The sequence below is a fragment of the Stegodyphus dumicola genome, chromosome 8 (genome assembly GCF_044657685.1).
Source record: "Stegodyphus dumicola isolate Sdum_Otavi_A_Nest chromosome 8, ASM4465768v1".
NCBI lineage: Eukaryota > Metazoa > Arthropoda > Arachnida > Araneae > Eresidae > Stegodyphus > Stegodyphus dumicola.
In genome coordinates this window covers 90,988,055-91,005,835 of record NC_140775.1, presented here as the reverse complement: position 1 = coordinate 91,005,835, position 17,781 = coordinate 90,988,055, and the positions used below count along the sequence as shown (strand labels likewise).

The 17,781-nt window shown below is 30.3% G+C and overlaps 1 protein-coding gene across 2 annotated transcripts in view; it reads left to right on the top strand.

Annotated features, from left to right (window-relative positions):
- The window catches only part of LOC118194072 (uncharacterized), a 79,969-nt gene extending 70,241 nt beyond the window's left edge, over positions 1 to 9,728 (top strand). For both annotated transcript variants that reach the window (XM_085822120.1, XM_085822119.1), the window contains 3 exons: positions 3,279 to 3,347; positions 7,329 to 7,358; positions 7,606 to 9,728. In XM_085822120.1, coding sequence (XP_085678246.1) covers positions 3,279 to 3,347; positions 7,329 to 7,358; positions 7,606 to 7,674 — 168 coding nt within the window. In that variant the 3' untranslated portion in view covers positions 7,675 to 9,728. The remainder of the gene's footprint in view (positions 1 to 3,278; positions 3,348 to 7,328; positions 7,359 to 7,605) is intronic.
- Positions 9,729 to 17,781: the final 8,053 nt, after the last annotated feature.

Sequence of the window (17,781 nt, the reverse complement as noted above, 5' to 3'; positions counted from 1 at the left end):
TATATGTCTTGGAGTAAAAAAAGTGTTTAAACGGTATGCCAATTTTTTTTTTTTTTTTTTTTTTAGTATTTTTGTTTTGTATATACGTATACAGTTAACTCCTGATTAACTGACCCTTGTTTAAAAAAATTAAGCTTTTTTATTGTGGAAAAATGGAAAAATTACAATTGCAAACCATCAGGGTGGGAAAATTTTTATTGGAAATAAAAAGGAGAAAAAAGTGTGTGAGATAGCAACAGTTGTAGTAGATGATATCACAGCATTTAAAATTGTTTCTATACACAACTGGAATCTAATTTTATGTAACCTGAAATAAACAAACATTGTTAAATCATCAGTTAAAAATAAATTACTAAATCTGAAAAATAAAGTAAGTGTACTGTAAGTTTTTCTATTCCCTTCTGCCTTCTAGCAAAGTACAAGAATAATATAAATAAAATGGGTACTTTTCCATTAGCCGAGCGCAAGCGAAAAATCGCCAAATTTCTTACAACCATAAGGGGAATGTTTTGGGGGTCTATGTGCTCTATTCTTTGAATTCGTTCAAAACAAAGCATGTTTTCCTTTTTTTCTTCCATCTTAATTTTTGTTTTGAAAAGTGATAAAAATTTGGGATTTAGAACTGAGAAGATGCAGTCTTTTTTTCAAGAGAAAGGTATATTGGCAAAGCATGCAACATGTGATCAGAATCATGAAATGAAACTGTCTTTTTGTGGCGAAGTACGTTGGCAGTGCAATCTTTCAACATGCCGCACGAAGAAGAGCATTCCCAATGGTATGTGGTTGGAATTATCCAGAGTGAGTTTTCTAACATCTTTGAGATTTATTTACTGTTGGAGCGAAAAGATGACATCAGTCAAATGGTGTGAAAAACAACTGGATATGAATCATAATACAGTTGTAGATTGGAACAGCTATTTAAGAGAAGTTTGTGTAGAAGTATTAGTGGAACGTGAGAAAAAAAAATCAGTGGTCCTGGAAAAATAGTTGAGACAGACAAGAGCTTATTTACAAAATGACAAAACAATGCCGGTCGAATTCTTTCACAATAGTGGATATTTAGTGGCATTTGCCGCAAAACGGATGAATGCTTTCTAGTTAAAGTTCCAAACCGTTCTTTACCAGTACTTGTAGACAGGGGCGTAGCTAGAGGGGGGCAAGGGGGGACATCTGTCCCCGGGTGCAGAATCCAAGGGGCGCCAAATTGATGTTACGACATTTTAGAATTAAATGTTTTCCATCCTTGGCAAGCAGTAGGGGACGTGAAATCTTCACTTGCCCCTGGACGCTGAAAACCCTAGCTACGACTCTGCTTGTAGATGCGATAACAAATCATATCGAAGAAGGGTCAATCGTCTATTCCGATTCCAAGAAGGACTACTGCAAAACTAAAATGAAAGAAGCTGATCTACAGCATTTCAAAGTCAATCACAGGTATAATTTTGTTGATCCAGACACTGGTGTAAACACTCAGAAAATTAAACAACTTTAAAGCAGTGCTAAATAGAGAAATAAAAAACTTTGGGAATTTCTCACCATCATTCATACTTTGCTGAATTTATGTGGAGACAAGGAGTAAATGATCCATTTGAGCAAATTCTCAAGGACATCACCGTATTCTGGAAAAACCAATAGTTATAAGCATTCTTTTTGGGTAAAACTGTTTTGTTTACAATTCATTAATATTTGTTTATAGTTAAACTTTGCTTACCATTAATAAATATTTGTTTATAGTTGAACATTTTCGACTTTTATTCCCTTGACTGTTTTGTCATTCGCTTCGCTTGGTGACTTGGCTCGCGTTTAGTTCACAATTGGAGACATTTGTGCCCAGCTAACGGAAAAGTACCAAAAACATTGTTCTTTCTGTAGGGAGGCATGTTCTTGTTTTAAATGTTGATTTAATAACCATGTGAACTTATTCTCTTAATTAAATTGCTTAAAAAGACATGTATTGTTAGGTTTTTTTTTATTTTTTAAATTATAGTATGCATTATTCCTCTTCCTGTGTTTTTTTTAACTCGTGTCAGATTAACTATGAATCTGTATCGACATTAGCACTGATATTAATCATTAATCAGGCATCTGAATTAATATAATAGTACCTATATCTACTGTAACAACTATTAGCATGGTGTAAGGATTGTTTATGAATATTTTATGTTTCTCTAACCATTTTTATTACCTTACAACAAATCACCTTGTAATTCTTGTAATTATTTTCATAGTAACATATATTATCATAAAAATATTATTATATCATAAAAATATTGCTTGAATACTTATTACAGATTATTTTAATAGACATTCACATATATAATTTTAAAATAAGAGTCAAATATCATGCCTAATGTTTATGATATTAATTTAACAGTTTCATTAATTTCTTGTGGTGGGATATGCATTCTCGGTAAAAAAAAGGGCGGCATGAGCAGCAATACAACAGTCCAAGTTTATTTTAAAATTATATACAGAGCTTTGTAATTTCTATCTTTTTACATGTATGTTAAAAACAGATAAAACTCCATTTGTGTAATTACTTTAGCATATTATAAGCTGCTAGATATTATGAATGTCATATATCATATACACTTTATGGACAGCTAATATGAGCTATAACATCCATTATTGAAGGTTGATAATAATTTGATTCACTATACAGCAGGCATTAATATTAATTATTAATCTATATCATTATTAATATTAATTATTAATCAATTTATAACATTAAAGCAGGCATTAATAGCCCAGTTTTAATCATAATGTAAGATTAAAATTTTTTATGCATATAAATAAATTTATTCTTATCAAATTATTCTTAATTAGTTCATCTGGTTTTAAAAAATAGTGTCAGTATTAAAAAATACAATCTTCTGGTCTAATTATTTTATACTACTAAATTTAATTACAGGAAATTAGTTATTTAATTTACAGTAAATTATTGACAACTATATTCATTAAAGCAAGCTATTTTCAAGTTGATATTTATAACCTCATCAAGAATGTGGTAATTGACCAGCTCACAAGGTATGCATGAATCATCCTTCAGTGACTGCATTTTCAATTATACATAATTTTCTTCATTTACTTTCAATAATAAAATTTTCCCAACATTTAATTGATGAAAAATTGTTGTAAAGTTTTTAAATTAAAGTTTGTTTTTATTTCTAAACATTAAGAAAATTACAATCTGTGTGTGTGCTATGTAATTTTTTATTGGTATAATTTCATGAGATGCATTATACATTTTCCATTAAAAGTCAGTTATTGTGTTCTAGGGTGAAATTGAAGCTTGCCAAGCCTGTATCCAATCATACAGTTTACCAGAAAAACCATCATGTGAAGAGGTAGGTTACTACTGCTTCCTTTTTCCTTTTTTTAATACATTAACAGATAAATAAAATATTGCTGTGGGCATATTAATATTATGAGATTTAGAAAGAAATACAGTAATTTAATCTGAAATACATCATAAGAATAGTATAATGTGATGAGTGTAAACAGCATATATACCTTTCTGTTATCAAAGAATAATCTCAGTAACAGATAATTAAAGCTTAGTTTTAGATATTATATTCAATAGATAAGACCTGCAATGCACCTACAAAATTGCAGGATGGAATTCATAATTATTCAAGATCTGAAGAAAACTTATTCTTCTTTTAGCGTTTTACATGCATTCTTTCTGATATCATACTGTATCTCTTGGTATGTTCAGAGAGCTTCTGTATTGCTTTACAGAAGTAATCTGCTGAACTGTCTTTCGTGTCATCATTGCAGTTGTCTGAATTTTCAAAATGCTGTTAAAGTGAACCCTTTTAAATTCAGATTTCACTTCAAAGACAATTGCCTGAAGGATGCTTTTCTTTGCATTGAGTCTGTCATTACACAACGAAATATTTCTTGCTCTTGCTTCTTCACTCACTAATCGATAACAGCAATATTGGCTGCATAAATTCAGACAAATTATTACATTCTAATTTCTTTCCATAAATGCACAGTATTTTAATAGAAGCAAGTTGAGGTATGTTAGTAACCACAGCCACGAAGTTATTGTTTTGCAATTTCATTGTACTTAAAAAAGTTGTATTTCAAAAAAAAAAAAAAAAAAAAAAAAAAAAATCAGTTCTAATACTTTGTAGATACACCACATGTTTGATGAATATGCTTCCCTAAACAACATCTTATAACATTCTGCATTTATACATCAATTTGTAATCAGAATCTCTGGAGAAATATATATTGATTGCTAAATATAAAGAAGTGTATTTTTTAATTGTTAAATGTATTACCAAAGCAAATGAAAAATGTAAGGAATTTAGAAACTGCTGAAAGAACAATTATGTATTAGAAACTATTTGTGGGAAAACATAACATAAATTTTACTTAATAGAGCTGACCCTAACTTCATCATCATCATCTTGGCATCACAATTGTAATACTTACCACCATTCATAATTGCAATACTTACCATCTTCATCATAAAAATTGCAATTATGAATCTGGATTAGTTTAATTTTGTACTGGTAAATAATACTTGTTTTTTGTAATTTTCTGTTATTTAAAAATTATTAAAAGACAAAAACTTAAGATCTACTGAAAACACACCAGTTAGTATTCTAAGCCTTTATAAAAAATAACTATATAATTGGTATAATTAATTATTCTCCTAATTAGAAGTCATATGAATGATTCTATGAATATCATACCAGAATTGCATAAGAAATTCAGTTAAAAAATAAAAGGTACTTTTCCGTTTTGCTAGCACAATCAATAAAATCACCAATAATGGTACAAATGATGTCAAACAGAATATCTTTGCTGGTAACCTTTTACGCTTCATTTTCAAAACAAGTCATAGCCATTTCTTATCAGATTGATTGTTTCTTTCAATACTGGCATACAATTACATAGAATTTTTGCAACATAGTCAAATTTTATGCCCTAAGATCATTCGCGGTAATTAAGTCAATTAGGATGCAATCTCTGCTCACCTGAAGGCGAAAATATAGAAAAGGCAAAATCAAGGGTTAAATTCATCAATTCTAATGAGAATGCACTAGGAAAGTAAAGCAATGCGGTTTTACTTAATTTCTGAGTAAGCTATTCGAACGAATTGAAATAATTCTTCCATTTAAACTTGTATTCCAAATTAAGATTTAACTTGAAATTAATGTAGATAATTACTCAGAGAATTAGTTTTTTGTAGTGTAGTTTACATGAGATGAGATCACTTGGGGTCACATGATACGAACTAGTGAATCAGGGTGTTGAACCATGAAAGCTTTTTAAATTTTAAATTAATGTTTTTTTACAAATTTATTGTCTTTGTTTACTGGTTTTTTACAAAATTTTAAACCATATTAAAATGTTTATACCTTCAAAATAAAAAATTCTCAAGAACTAACATTTGTTAACATTTTTACTGTATATTGTTGTCAATAAAGTCTGCTTGGCGAGATTTGTGCCGGTGAAACGGAAAAGTACCAAATAAAATGCTAATGATGATTGTAGGAAAAAATAATACAGTCAAAAGTCGTTAATTCGGACACCCATAATCCGGACATCAAAGCTAAAAACTTTCTGCGCATGCGCCGCGTTGACACATGAGCATAGGCGTTTACGCGTACACGTAAGACTTTACGACTGCGCATATGCGTGTGCGCAAGTGCAGAATACATTTTCGCGTGCGCGTTTAATGTATAACGGACGGTATAAGCTAAAATTATCTAATTATCTATTTCAGTTAATGTTGATGATTGCGTTGTTCCTTAGTCTTCGAACTGGATCCGACTCATTACTTTTTTCAGACTGTAAGAGCAATTTTATAAAAGTAAACTTGAACTTTCGATTATGTCAAATAGAATTTCCAATGCTGGAGCTCCCAAAGGATCTACAAAACGAAAGTATGTTTCGATGTCCATCAAACAAAAAGTGCAATTGCTGCAAAAAAATGGATAATGGCATGAAGAAAGTGACAGAGAGGTTATCGAAAACGAAAAAATTTTGATCGACAAGTTAGTCGGTATTCTCGGCACAGCGATTACGGGACTTGAACAGCGGTACTTTGTAACTGAACAAGAAATTATGTCTGTTTATAGAATTAAAGAGAAAGTATTATCACATAAAACGAAGCAACTTAAACAACTTACCTTGAAAGAAATGTTTAATAAAGTAAACAAATAAATATTAAGTTTTTTTTTTTTTTTTTTTTTTTTTTTTTTTTGTAAATTTTGATACCCTTTAGATCATAATTGTTCTTTATTTCATAAATTACGGTTTCATATTTTTAATTTTAGAATTTCTGCATGCCATCTTACGAGATTTAAACTGATGATCTATAATCCGGAATCGCGGAAGTCCCGACGAGTCCGGATTAACGACTTTTGACTGTACAATTAATCAAGATTTTGTTTGATGTATTAAAAACAATTATTTTTTTGCACCAGTAATTAGAATTAAAAATAAAATTAATTAAAAGTTAATGGTAAAGTGTTCCATAACTGCAGTTTATCTTCTGCTTAATTGGCTGATGGCAAAATTTGTAATTTCATATCTCAATTGGATGAATTAGTATATATAGTGCAGACCATATTACTGGTCTGTATTACTTTCATCCTGATTTGCAATAATATCTGTTTTTCTTCTGTCCTCAGGCGTTAACTTTCCTGGTGTGGTAGAAAATATATATCATTGACCGTTTAAAATATGACCTTATATTCCTGAAAGACTCCTTCTGTGATTGTTATCCACTATAGAAGAATAAAATATCTTATAAAAAGTAATGAGTTAAGAATTGCTAACTCTTAGGCTTGATTAATTTTCAGTTTGTTCATTGCAGTATCCAAATATATTTTCAATTTACAAAAAAAAAAAAAAAAAAACATTAATAATAGCAGCTGCTACATCAAGCAGCTACACATCTACACAAGTTCAAGAACGTTTCTCAAACTTTATAGCTTTAACTTGTTTTTTTCATCCAATTTGCAGCATTTAAAATACAGTTCTTTTTATTAAACTTTATCGTATGAAAAGAAATCATTTATATCCACTTTTGTTTCTAAATTATAAAGTATGTAAACTAAATTTATATTGTAAAGTATTATAAATTAAATTCTAATATATAATTTGCAGAGACTTTTAAAATATTTTAATTGATAATTGAAAGTAATAGTCGGTACACTTTTTTGAGGAATATGAATAAACGTAGTTTCTTAATGAAATGTTATACAGCTCAAAGTAAGATTCATTTTGAACAATATGTTCAAAATGATGTATGTTATGTAAGTGTGTGAGAAATGATGTATGTTTTTATTATTTTTCAATAGGTTAACGAAATGAAAAGGCAGTGTATAACAGTGAGTTCATGTTTCTCCTCATCTCCACTATTTTTTTTTTTTTTTTTTTATTTCTTCCTCTTCTCTGAAGAACATTAATAAAAATAGCAATTTTAATCAGTTATTTTAATCATACTGTAATATTTATCCTCATATAATGTACTATATCAATTTGTAATTCTCTCTTCTTTGTGCTTAGACTAAAATTGAAAAATTGATTAAAAATTATATCATTTATTTGCAAAAGGTTTTTCATTCATTTTCTCAGGAAAGATCTGGTAGAGAACTCTGGACAGAGCCGATATTGCAAGATGAAGAAGAAGAAGAATTCATTTAATAAACACACTACAGCCTTTTTTTAGGGGGGTGCTGTTGCATTTAGTTTATTAATTTTAGTATTTGATTTTCTTCTTTCTCTGCTTTAACTGCTGTGCAGTTTGTAGTGTTTTATGTAACTATGTGTAGTTTATATAAAAAAATTATGGTGTTATTCAAAATGTTAAAATAATTTCAGGTCATTCCTGCTGTATTTGCTGCTTTGTTTAGTTTGATAGAAATATCATAGGGTTAACAAATACTATGATATTTCTAAATATCAAACTATTTTCATATATGTGTGGTGCATATATTTCAAGTTTGATGTTTATAAACTATTATGTGTGAACTGTCTATTTATTATTTTTAAATTATAGAATTTTACTTGAAAATTTTCTGTACTTTAATAGTTTTGAGTATTAATGAGTGACATATAATTAGTTTTAACTCATTCTTTTAAAGCTTAACAAGGTTCCATGCATTGCTCAATGTTTTAATATTTTTAGTGTCTGTATATTTACTTTTAAAGGATTATTAATTCAAACTGTAGTATTTGTTTTAATCCTAATAAAACTGAAATTTAATCAGTATTTAATGCCTTCTTTATAAACTTTGTATTATGTTTTGCTTATTTATAATTTAAAAAAGGCACATACTTTTTCATAAATTAATATTTATTGTTTAAGATGTTCTTTCGCTAAAAATGTCTTGATCTTTCGATGGTCCTTCATTTTAATGTGAACTACATAAATCATCACTTAAGTATTTTTAATTATATAAAATCTTATTAAATAATATGTATACCGTATTAACTCACATATTTCTCCCACTCACGTAATTCCCTCCCTCTCTAGGGTTTTCAGAATATGATTTTAAAAACTTCTTATTTAGGGTAACAATGTAAAATGAATGTGCAAGCAGAAAAGTGCTGTGTATAAGTCAAATGAAAATATGCTATGGTTATCAATTAAGCTGTTGTTTTCAGAAATAGTATACACTGTATTTTCCCCCTCCCAGTTTCTAAGCTGTAAAATTAGGAGAAAAAAGGAGAAAATGCACAAGTAAATATGAAAGTAATTATTTTATTCCTCTCCTCTTATTATTAATGGAAGTAGTGTGATTAATGATTTTTGACAAAAGCACTTCATTGTAATGTAATTACTTTTGGTTTTAACTCTATAAGCTCCCTTTTATTTAGTTCCTTGGTTTTATTTTGCCAAAAATCATGTAATTAAAATATATTTTAACCAGTAAATTTGGTTCTATAAAGTTAAAGTATCCCGTAAGCATGACACATTCCACCCCCCCCCAAAAAAGTACTTCTGCATTTTTTTACATTTGATTTAAATAGTCACAGAATTGACAAATGATTTTTAATGAAGCGTGTAGTGTCATAACATTTATCTACTTAAATATTATAATTTTCAATCATTCTTTAAATTATTTCTTTTCCTCTACCATTAGGAATGCTTCACTATGAAAATCAGTTAACAGCCTCACTAAAAGTTTTTGACATATGCCTGTTTTATGCAATTAAAATTTTATATGTATAATGTCCTACAAATGACTGCATATGATAAATATAACACAAGGTAGATGAATATAGTGTATATCTGTATAAACTTTTAAATCTATTGACAAAAATTACCCATATTTTGCACGGCTTGTAGAAATCTGGTGAAAATAAATGTAAGCAGCTATGGAAACTGGACAACCCAGCTCTATCTTTTTATTTCATTCTTGTTTGATACTTAAAACTGTATTTAATTTCTGGCGATAAGAGACACTTCATTTTCTAACTATATTTATAGTAATCAGTGGCATGACTAGAATTCTTGGGCCCCTATACAAAAAAATTTCCTGGGTCCCTATCCCAATAAAATTAATGTGCTTAAAAATAAAAAATAAATTAAATTTTTAAAAAAACGTAAAAAAAGTTTTAAAAAATTAAGGTTCCAGGAGCCAATGTTTTCATGATTTTTTCACATCTGGATTAATTGTTAAAAAAAAAAAAAAAAAAAAAAAAAAAAAAAAAACACATTCTTAGGGAACCAGTTGAAAGGTACGTAATATGAATGAAGAATAGAAAAGAAAATATTTTCCCATGGCCAATTGGTGAAATGCAAATTTCCCTTAGTCTGGGTATTTGACGTCAGATGATTTTAATTCAGTTATTTATTTAAGACTTTCTGTTGGCGTGTGTGTGAGTGCAAGAGACAGATTTTTCTCTCCTTTCACTAAGATATATACTGATAATAAATGAATAAATCTATATAAAAAAGGAACATGTTGATGTGAAGTATAGCTTTAAGAAAAGGAAGAAAGCCTAGATTTGCGGAGATTTTTATATAAAATCCAAGAAGTTTTATGTTTTAAATTTTTATATAAAATCTGCGGCTATCTAATTTTTTTCGCTTAATTTAGCAAACTTATAAATAATTGGTTATATTATAAACTGATAGACAAGATATTAAATTAATATATAGTACTCTGTGATTTACTCAGATTACGAACATGATTTATGCAATAATATACAAGTAAAGTAATAAATAAGAACTTTTATATTGTAAATGATACATTTGTTAAATATAAAACATATTTATCATAAACTTTATAAAGAATACTATTTGAATATACAATTTTTGTAGAAAATATGTAAAATTGTTTCTGTCTTTTTAAAAATCCTTTTGGTACACTAAACTACTTGGATACAGGATTTTTAATAAAAAAATTATGAATGCTAAAGTTTTTTCCTGTTTCCTTTTAATTTTTCCTTAGCCCGTACTGCTCTTCTTCTTTAATTCCCTCCCTCCTCAATAAGTGTAATTATAGCACTGGTGGCCAAAATTCATCATAAAGACAAAAATTCTTCTTTATTAAAATTTACGTCTCCTAACCTTCATTACCGCAAAATTATTTATTAATACCTGGACGTCCATTTTCTCAGCCATCTCCGTACATTTGCAGCTTCAACGCTCAATAGTGATAGGTTTAACAACCGATCTTGTATCATAGTGTTTCTTAAACTTCCAGTGCATTAGCAAAGTCTTCTTTATATGTTTTCTGTATTTTTGAAGCATTATTAATAATTTCCATATTTGTTAACGATGACAGTGTTTTAGGTTCCAAAAATAAAAACATCATTGTGATTTTTGTCATTCTGTACTTTAACTGAGTATTTAAAATGTCAAGAGCAGCATAAGAAACTGTTACTTAAACATTTCGGAATTTTCAAGCCTGTTATTCTCACATAACTCATCAAAATTGTTTTTGTCTTTATTTTTATTTTATTTTTCAAATTTAGATTCTATGCCCCATTTTTTTTTTTTTTTTTTTTTTTTTTTTTTTTTGCAATAAACTCAGCTTCTTCCATAATGTTTCTCATATCTTGCATATTAACGCTTGCTTAAACGCTTTTTAGATGTTGATGAGCTCCATTCAAGTCGATTGATTTTTGATTGTCGAGTTGATTGATTAATTGTTCGATCCTACAGCTATAGCGCAGGACGTGTTTAAAAAGTTTTGTTTTTAATTTTTGGCCTGTTATTATGTTTCTTAATGTATGGAAACATATATTATAATTATATTCCATATTTATCATCAAAATATTTTGTGTTAGTATAACAATACGTTATTAATATTAGAAGACATTTGCATTGTTAATGGTGATAAGTTTGGATTTTTGGATAAATGGATTAAAAGTTAATTTTCGGATAAATGGATTAAAAGATTTTTGGATAAATGAATTAAATTGAATTTTAAGCAAGTTTTAATTATAAGAATTTAGTTTGTGTAATATTACAAATCAGTAACTTTCCTTTATAATGAAGAATTATATTTGAGATCACGTTTAATTTTAAAGAAAAACTTCTGTTCGTTCTCGCCACAGACTAGAGAAATGGCATTAGAATAAGAGCAAGTTTAAGTTCAGTTTACTGTTCTGAGTCATCAGCCAATTACAAGTATACTTGAGGGCTAGCGTTTCACACTTCAACATAGCTGTTTAGCGAAGAAAGAGACCCCGCCTCTATTATAAATTTCCACTGTCTTCCCAAGTTGATTCACAGTGAAACTTTCATCCAAGATTTCACTGTAAAGACGTCCACTTTCCTTTTAAAACACTGAAATATCTTTTTTTTTTTTTTTTTTTTTTTTTTTTTTTCCCCAGTCAAATTGTACTATTATTGTCATATTCCAATGATACATAATACATGACCTGCAATATCTTTCTACATTTCCTCTGTACTATAAATGTATTTCAGTTAATGTATAATTATTAAATATTTAACAATAAAAATTATGGATATTCGAATAATTTTAGGAAATTCATCCACAAGTTTAGGATGAAATAAGAAACTAATTTTGTTGGCCTGTATCCAAAGAGCTTTGAAGATGACTGTGTAATACGAAGTGAAAATTTTAAAATTAAGCATAAAATATTTATGGTATGAGGATTTATCTAAATTTAAATACCCACTGTAGCAGAATATGACGATTCCCTTCTAAGTTTCAAGTTCCCAGAAATGTTTAATAATTTGTAGTTAAGCTTATCGACACTAACGTATATTTGAAGATGAGTACTCACACTCAGTCACATGGATTCTAAAAGTAGTGCACATAAATACTTGTTTAGGAAACAAGTATAACGTTTCTTCATAATTAGGTAAAATAAAGTTGTATGAAACAAGTTTTGCGTACTTCGTAGAGAAGTGCACAAAACTTCATTTAATGAAAATAAGCTTGTTGTGCCCCAGGTGGATCAAAAAGCGGATATATTTTAAGAGCATTAATATTTATGATTATTGTTATCTGTTTTATTTGCATCTTGGAAAGCTATTTATGTCTCAGAAATTAATGACCTCAGATTTCCAGTTTTTACATTGCTTATAAATTAAGCAGTATCAATTTTTTTATCTGTCTATCATTAATTTATTAATGACAATATAAAAAATAAATATACTGTATGAGAACAAATATTAACGGAAGCTATTTACGTCTTAGAAAATTTATCCAGTGGTGCTGAAATGAAAGATATTAATGTACAAAGGAATTTTATGAGTGAAAATCGCATCATTTACTATTAAAACGTTTTAATGAATTTTTTTAATTTGCGAAAATTATTGAAATATTGCAATAACGGGGGGAGAATTCTTTTCTGAAATATTCCATTCGTTTGTGTGGTGAAAATAGCAATGTAATTCGCGTTCTTTTAAATGTTGAAATCCAACTTAAAACTATTAGGGCAATGCTGCCATTGTTATGTTTAACATTTTCAGTAATTAATTTATCGATATTTACGAAGTAGTATCTACTTTTAGTTGTGTGATGCCATTTTTATTATCATTATTATATTATTATTGACGGTTTCACGTACTGAATTCTGTGGAAAGTAAATTAAAAGCAAAAGTGAAATAAATTGTAAAATTTCATTTCAAATAATGATTAGAAAGGTGTTCTTGCCCTTAGACAAATAGTCCTCGAGTTCTTTATTATTATACTTGTATAATAATTCAACTCAATTTCGTTTAAATAACGTACAAATTATTCCGCATTACTCAGTTATACGCTGTTAAAATGAATTGTAATTTATTGTATTTTTTCAAACTAAGGGAAATTAATATATTACTTTCAAAACAAATTTAATGTCTTCAGAATTATCTTTTACATGTGAATTTTTGGTAGATGGGTAATTTACAGGTTAAGAAACACCACAGCTCTTATCTTTTGTAAAGCAAATCAAGTAAACCCTCAAGCATTAAAATATGCTTAGTAACAAAAACAAGATTTGGGCATTCCCTGCTCCGTGAACTCACTCACACTACAGGACGCCTTTTCTATGGTCACCTTTCCTTTTCCCACTATTGCCGTGTGTAGCTTGCTGATAGCAAGCTGTATACCGGCTGTCATGAATTAAAAAGTACATTGCAGGTATAGCAAATGCATGAGTGTGTCCGGAGGACAGGATGCAAAATGAAAGAAGGTGTGACTACTTTGTCACGTGAGGCTATAGCGGTGTCTGGTAGGCTGGAGAGATGCTGGTCCAAGTTTCAGGTACAGTGTGCATTTTTACAAATATTCAGTGCATAAACTCATCAAAGTGCATTTTTCTCACAACTAGAAAGACTATATACAAAAGTAAAATTCCGCAGGGAGTCCAGCAGAAGCAGTCAAAGATATCTTTTAGTAGAGGTCTTTTGATTGGCTGTTGAGACATGTATGCGAAAATCATGAGAATTTGCTATTTACAAAATATTCAATTGCAGAGACATAAAAACATACTTTCCAGTAAACTAAAAGTTAAATTAAATAAAATAAAAGAAATTTGAAACCAATAGGAGCAGTGAGAGATCTACAGTAAGCAGTAGAAGACTTTAGTTTGTAGTCCCGTGGGAGGTCACCCTCCCGTGCCTTGACCCCGATAGTGGCTGCTTAACTTTAAGCATTTCAGTTTTCCAAGTAAACACAGGGTAAAAACTTAGGTTGGAAAGTTCTGATTTTCATTGAGGATAAATGCAGTAAATGGTCTAAGGTGCCTGTCTTCGTGCAATATTTCATATTCAAAGAGGTTAAATTGACGCATTTGATTGCAGTCCTGGGCTTCTCTGAAGAAATTCCGATTTTGCTTTGCGATGAACTTATCTAAGGGGTCGATCTTGAGGTCATCTTGTAGACACTTATTTGTCACGAAATAATGAGCATTCGTAATAATCCTGAGATAGCGGTTCTGCACAACACATAATTTATTGAGGTCAGTTTTGGTCAGGGCGGCCCACGCTGGGGAGGCGTAAGTCATGATCGGTCTGATCGCAGACGTGTAGATGAGCCGCTTTTTTCCCAGGTCGAGAGTGGAGTATTTACCAATAATTGGGAAGAGACATTTGATAATTTGTAAGGCCTTATCCCTGACGTAATTTATATGGTTAGTCCACGTTAAGCGATCATTTATAATCACTCCGAGGTACTTGGCATGGGGAACAATTTCGTTAAATAGATAAAGTCTTCTTTTGACAGGTGTGTTCCTTTTATTTCTGCGTATGAGGAGAAGTTGAGATTTGGCTGCGTTTATTTGGACTTTCCATTGCGCGCACCATCGTTCAATGCTAGGAATGACATCTTGTAGTTTTTTGATGGCGTGATTCATATTAACAGACTTTACTGCCAAGGCAGTGTCGTCTGCATAACAGGCCAAAATAGCGTTATTTTGAGATGCTTGAGGAAAGTCAGCAGCATAAAATAGATACATATAAGGTCCTAGAACTGACCCTTGCGGAATACCGCTATGGATATTTCTAGACGAGGAGATAGCACCGTTCACACAAACACAAAAAGTCCGGTTTGTAATGAAGGAGTGAATTGTCAAGATCATTTCTCGGTCCACGTTAGCAGTAATTAATTTGGATATGAGCCCCTCATGCCAGACGCGGTCGAAGGCTTTCGCCACGTCCAACATGAGGAGAGCAACACTTTGTTTGTTATGCAAAGCAGAGCCACAAAAGTCAGTAATGCGTAACAATTGCTTCGTAGTAGAAAGGTGCTGGCGGAAACCAAATTGTTCCGGAGGCAACATGTTTAGATAGGATTGCATACGTGAGAGAATAATGAGCTCATAAATTTTTCCGAGCACAGGCAGGAGACTAATAGGTCGATAGCCATCTGGTTTCGTGTGGTCCTTTCCAGGTTTAGGAATTAAAATAATTTTTGCACTTTTCCACTGCTGTGGAAGTAGGAGTTAAATAAACACGCATTTAAAATGCTAGTGAAATTCGCTACTGCACACGGAGGTAACATTTTAACTGCAGTATTAGAAATGCCATCATTTCCGGGAGCTTTGCGTGATTTGAGTTTTTTAATAATTTGAGACACTTCTACAGGGGTAGCAAGTTTGGGAATATTTCGTGCTGTGGGGGCATTTAGCCAATCTTTCACATGAGTAAGGGTGAAAAGTTCAAAGTTTCTATGGTCACTGGATCTGTCTACAACTTAAGTGAACAATATTGACTCAAAAAAACCGATATGGACAGCCATCACAACTTATAGGAGAAAGCCAGTTGGTGGGCGGGTGGGTCTATTCGTGTTTCTCGAAGGCCACGGTCTATTTGACTTTACTGAAAGGAAAAAAGGCTTCAAGGAGCTTTAGACCAATCGCAGTACAGACGAGTGACGAAGAAATTTATAGCGCGCGCTGGCTGAAGTTCTGGGAAAATTCTCCCATTATTTCACTAACTCACACGCTGCATTTGTAATTCGAAAAAAATTGCACAAAACAGTATTATAACCAATATGCTGCTGTGTGTTGCAGCATATTCAGCAGAATATGCTGCACATAACACAGCAGAATATGCTGCTGTGTTATGTGAAGGAAAATCCCTTTTTTTAAGGGGAAAGTTAACTCAGGAATTTAGAGCTAAGAAATAAAGAGTGATATGGGATACCACGAAAGCAATGGTAAATAGATAAGAGTAGATGAATTAAGCTTACTTCAAATCCTTTTAGAAATAAACAATTTTAATCATTTAAATTTATAATATGATTAATTTGCATTACAATCTAATAGCAAACTAAGTTTTTTTTTTTTCTTTTTTTTCCCCCAAGCTTACATTAAAACTGTTTTCCCGCAATTTATTTTACAGTTACTATTGGAAAAACATTTCTTTAAATAAGAAATTAGAAAGAAAATATTTCTTCCCTTTTTTTATTTTCTTTTTCCATGAAAATTATTTCTTTCAGGAAAAGAAATAAAATTCATTGACTATGGCCGATTGCTGCTGCATTCAACTATCACACACGCATCAAAATGCTTTATTTTAAATAATTTATTCTATAATTAACATGAAAGAAAATATTTTTTCAATATAAAATATATAACCAAAATTAAACTAATCTATCCTGTATGTGTGATTAATTCGTTTTGCAATTTTTGTCACACAATTACTAATACCTTTTTTTTAATATTACATTGCTGTTATTTTAATTTTATATATATATAAGAACTGCTTGCTCAGTTTAAATATTCTTCCTTCTCAAAAGATTTTATTCTGTGAAAATAATTAAAAGATAGTAATATTTTCACAAAGTAAAAATAATCAGTGTAGGTCTCCTGCAGTTGAAGTCCTTGTCAAACCAGCGTTTCGACACATTTTAAATAGAAAACTAATAATAATCAATATCTCTTTTACAATATAAAAATAAGAATGCTATGAACAGTAATTTTTTTTTTTTTTTTTTTTTTTTTTTTTAAAGTTTGCAAAGAAATTGTGATTTTTGAATACTATAATAGGTTACAAAAGTATTATTCCATGAACAAAATCCCTCAGTCTTATAGCATTGTTACTTTATAGCATAATACAATAATAATGCAGTATAATTCTACTAACAAGCCCACCAGCCGCCGAGTGATAGAGTCGCTGAACGCAGGTAGTTTGGTCCGAGGTTCGAATCCCGTGAACGAGCAGGCCGGCGTTTTCGTGGCTTTCCCCATGTGTAACGTGTATACGAGCCAGTTTACCTTAGAAAATCCTCACTTAGAAACCAGTTTTAAAACATAATAAAATTACACACACACACACACACACACACAAAAAAAAAAAAAAAAAAAATAAGAAAGCATTCAGATTTTATATTACTCCCAAAGGGCCATTTTTTAACTTTTTCCGTGTTACCTTTATTTATTAAATATCATGTTTTTCGCACTTAAACCATAAAATTCAATTCAACAGCAATATCATATAATTTAAAAAAAGCATATCTTTAGAATTTCCGATACATAGTCTCGCGTGCTAGAGATGAAAATGCTTTCCCCCCTTCTTTTTTTCCCCCGTACAATGTTGGCATTGCTCGCTTTGAAATCGTTGGGTTTCTTAATCAAAAACTCATAAATGCTTTACAAAATATGAAATAGATAATAAAACAAATTCCCAGTTCCAAATTTGGGCCTCCAGATGCCTATATTAGGATGGAGGATTATGTTATTCAGAATTTCATGGCTCTAGGTACCGTTGTTTTATCACAGTGCGAGAAACATTCATACATTCTGCAGATTCCTCATTATTTAATTTCTTTAACTATAATAAAGTGCGATAATACTTGGTGGCAACGATTTGAAAAGTGAAACGCCACAAAATGGCAAAAC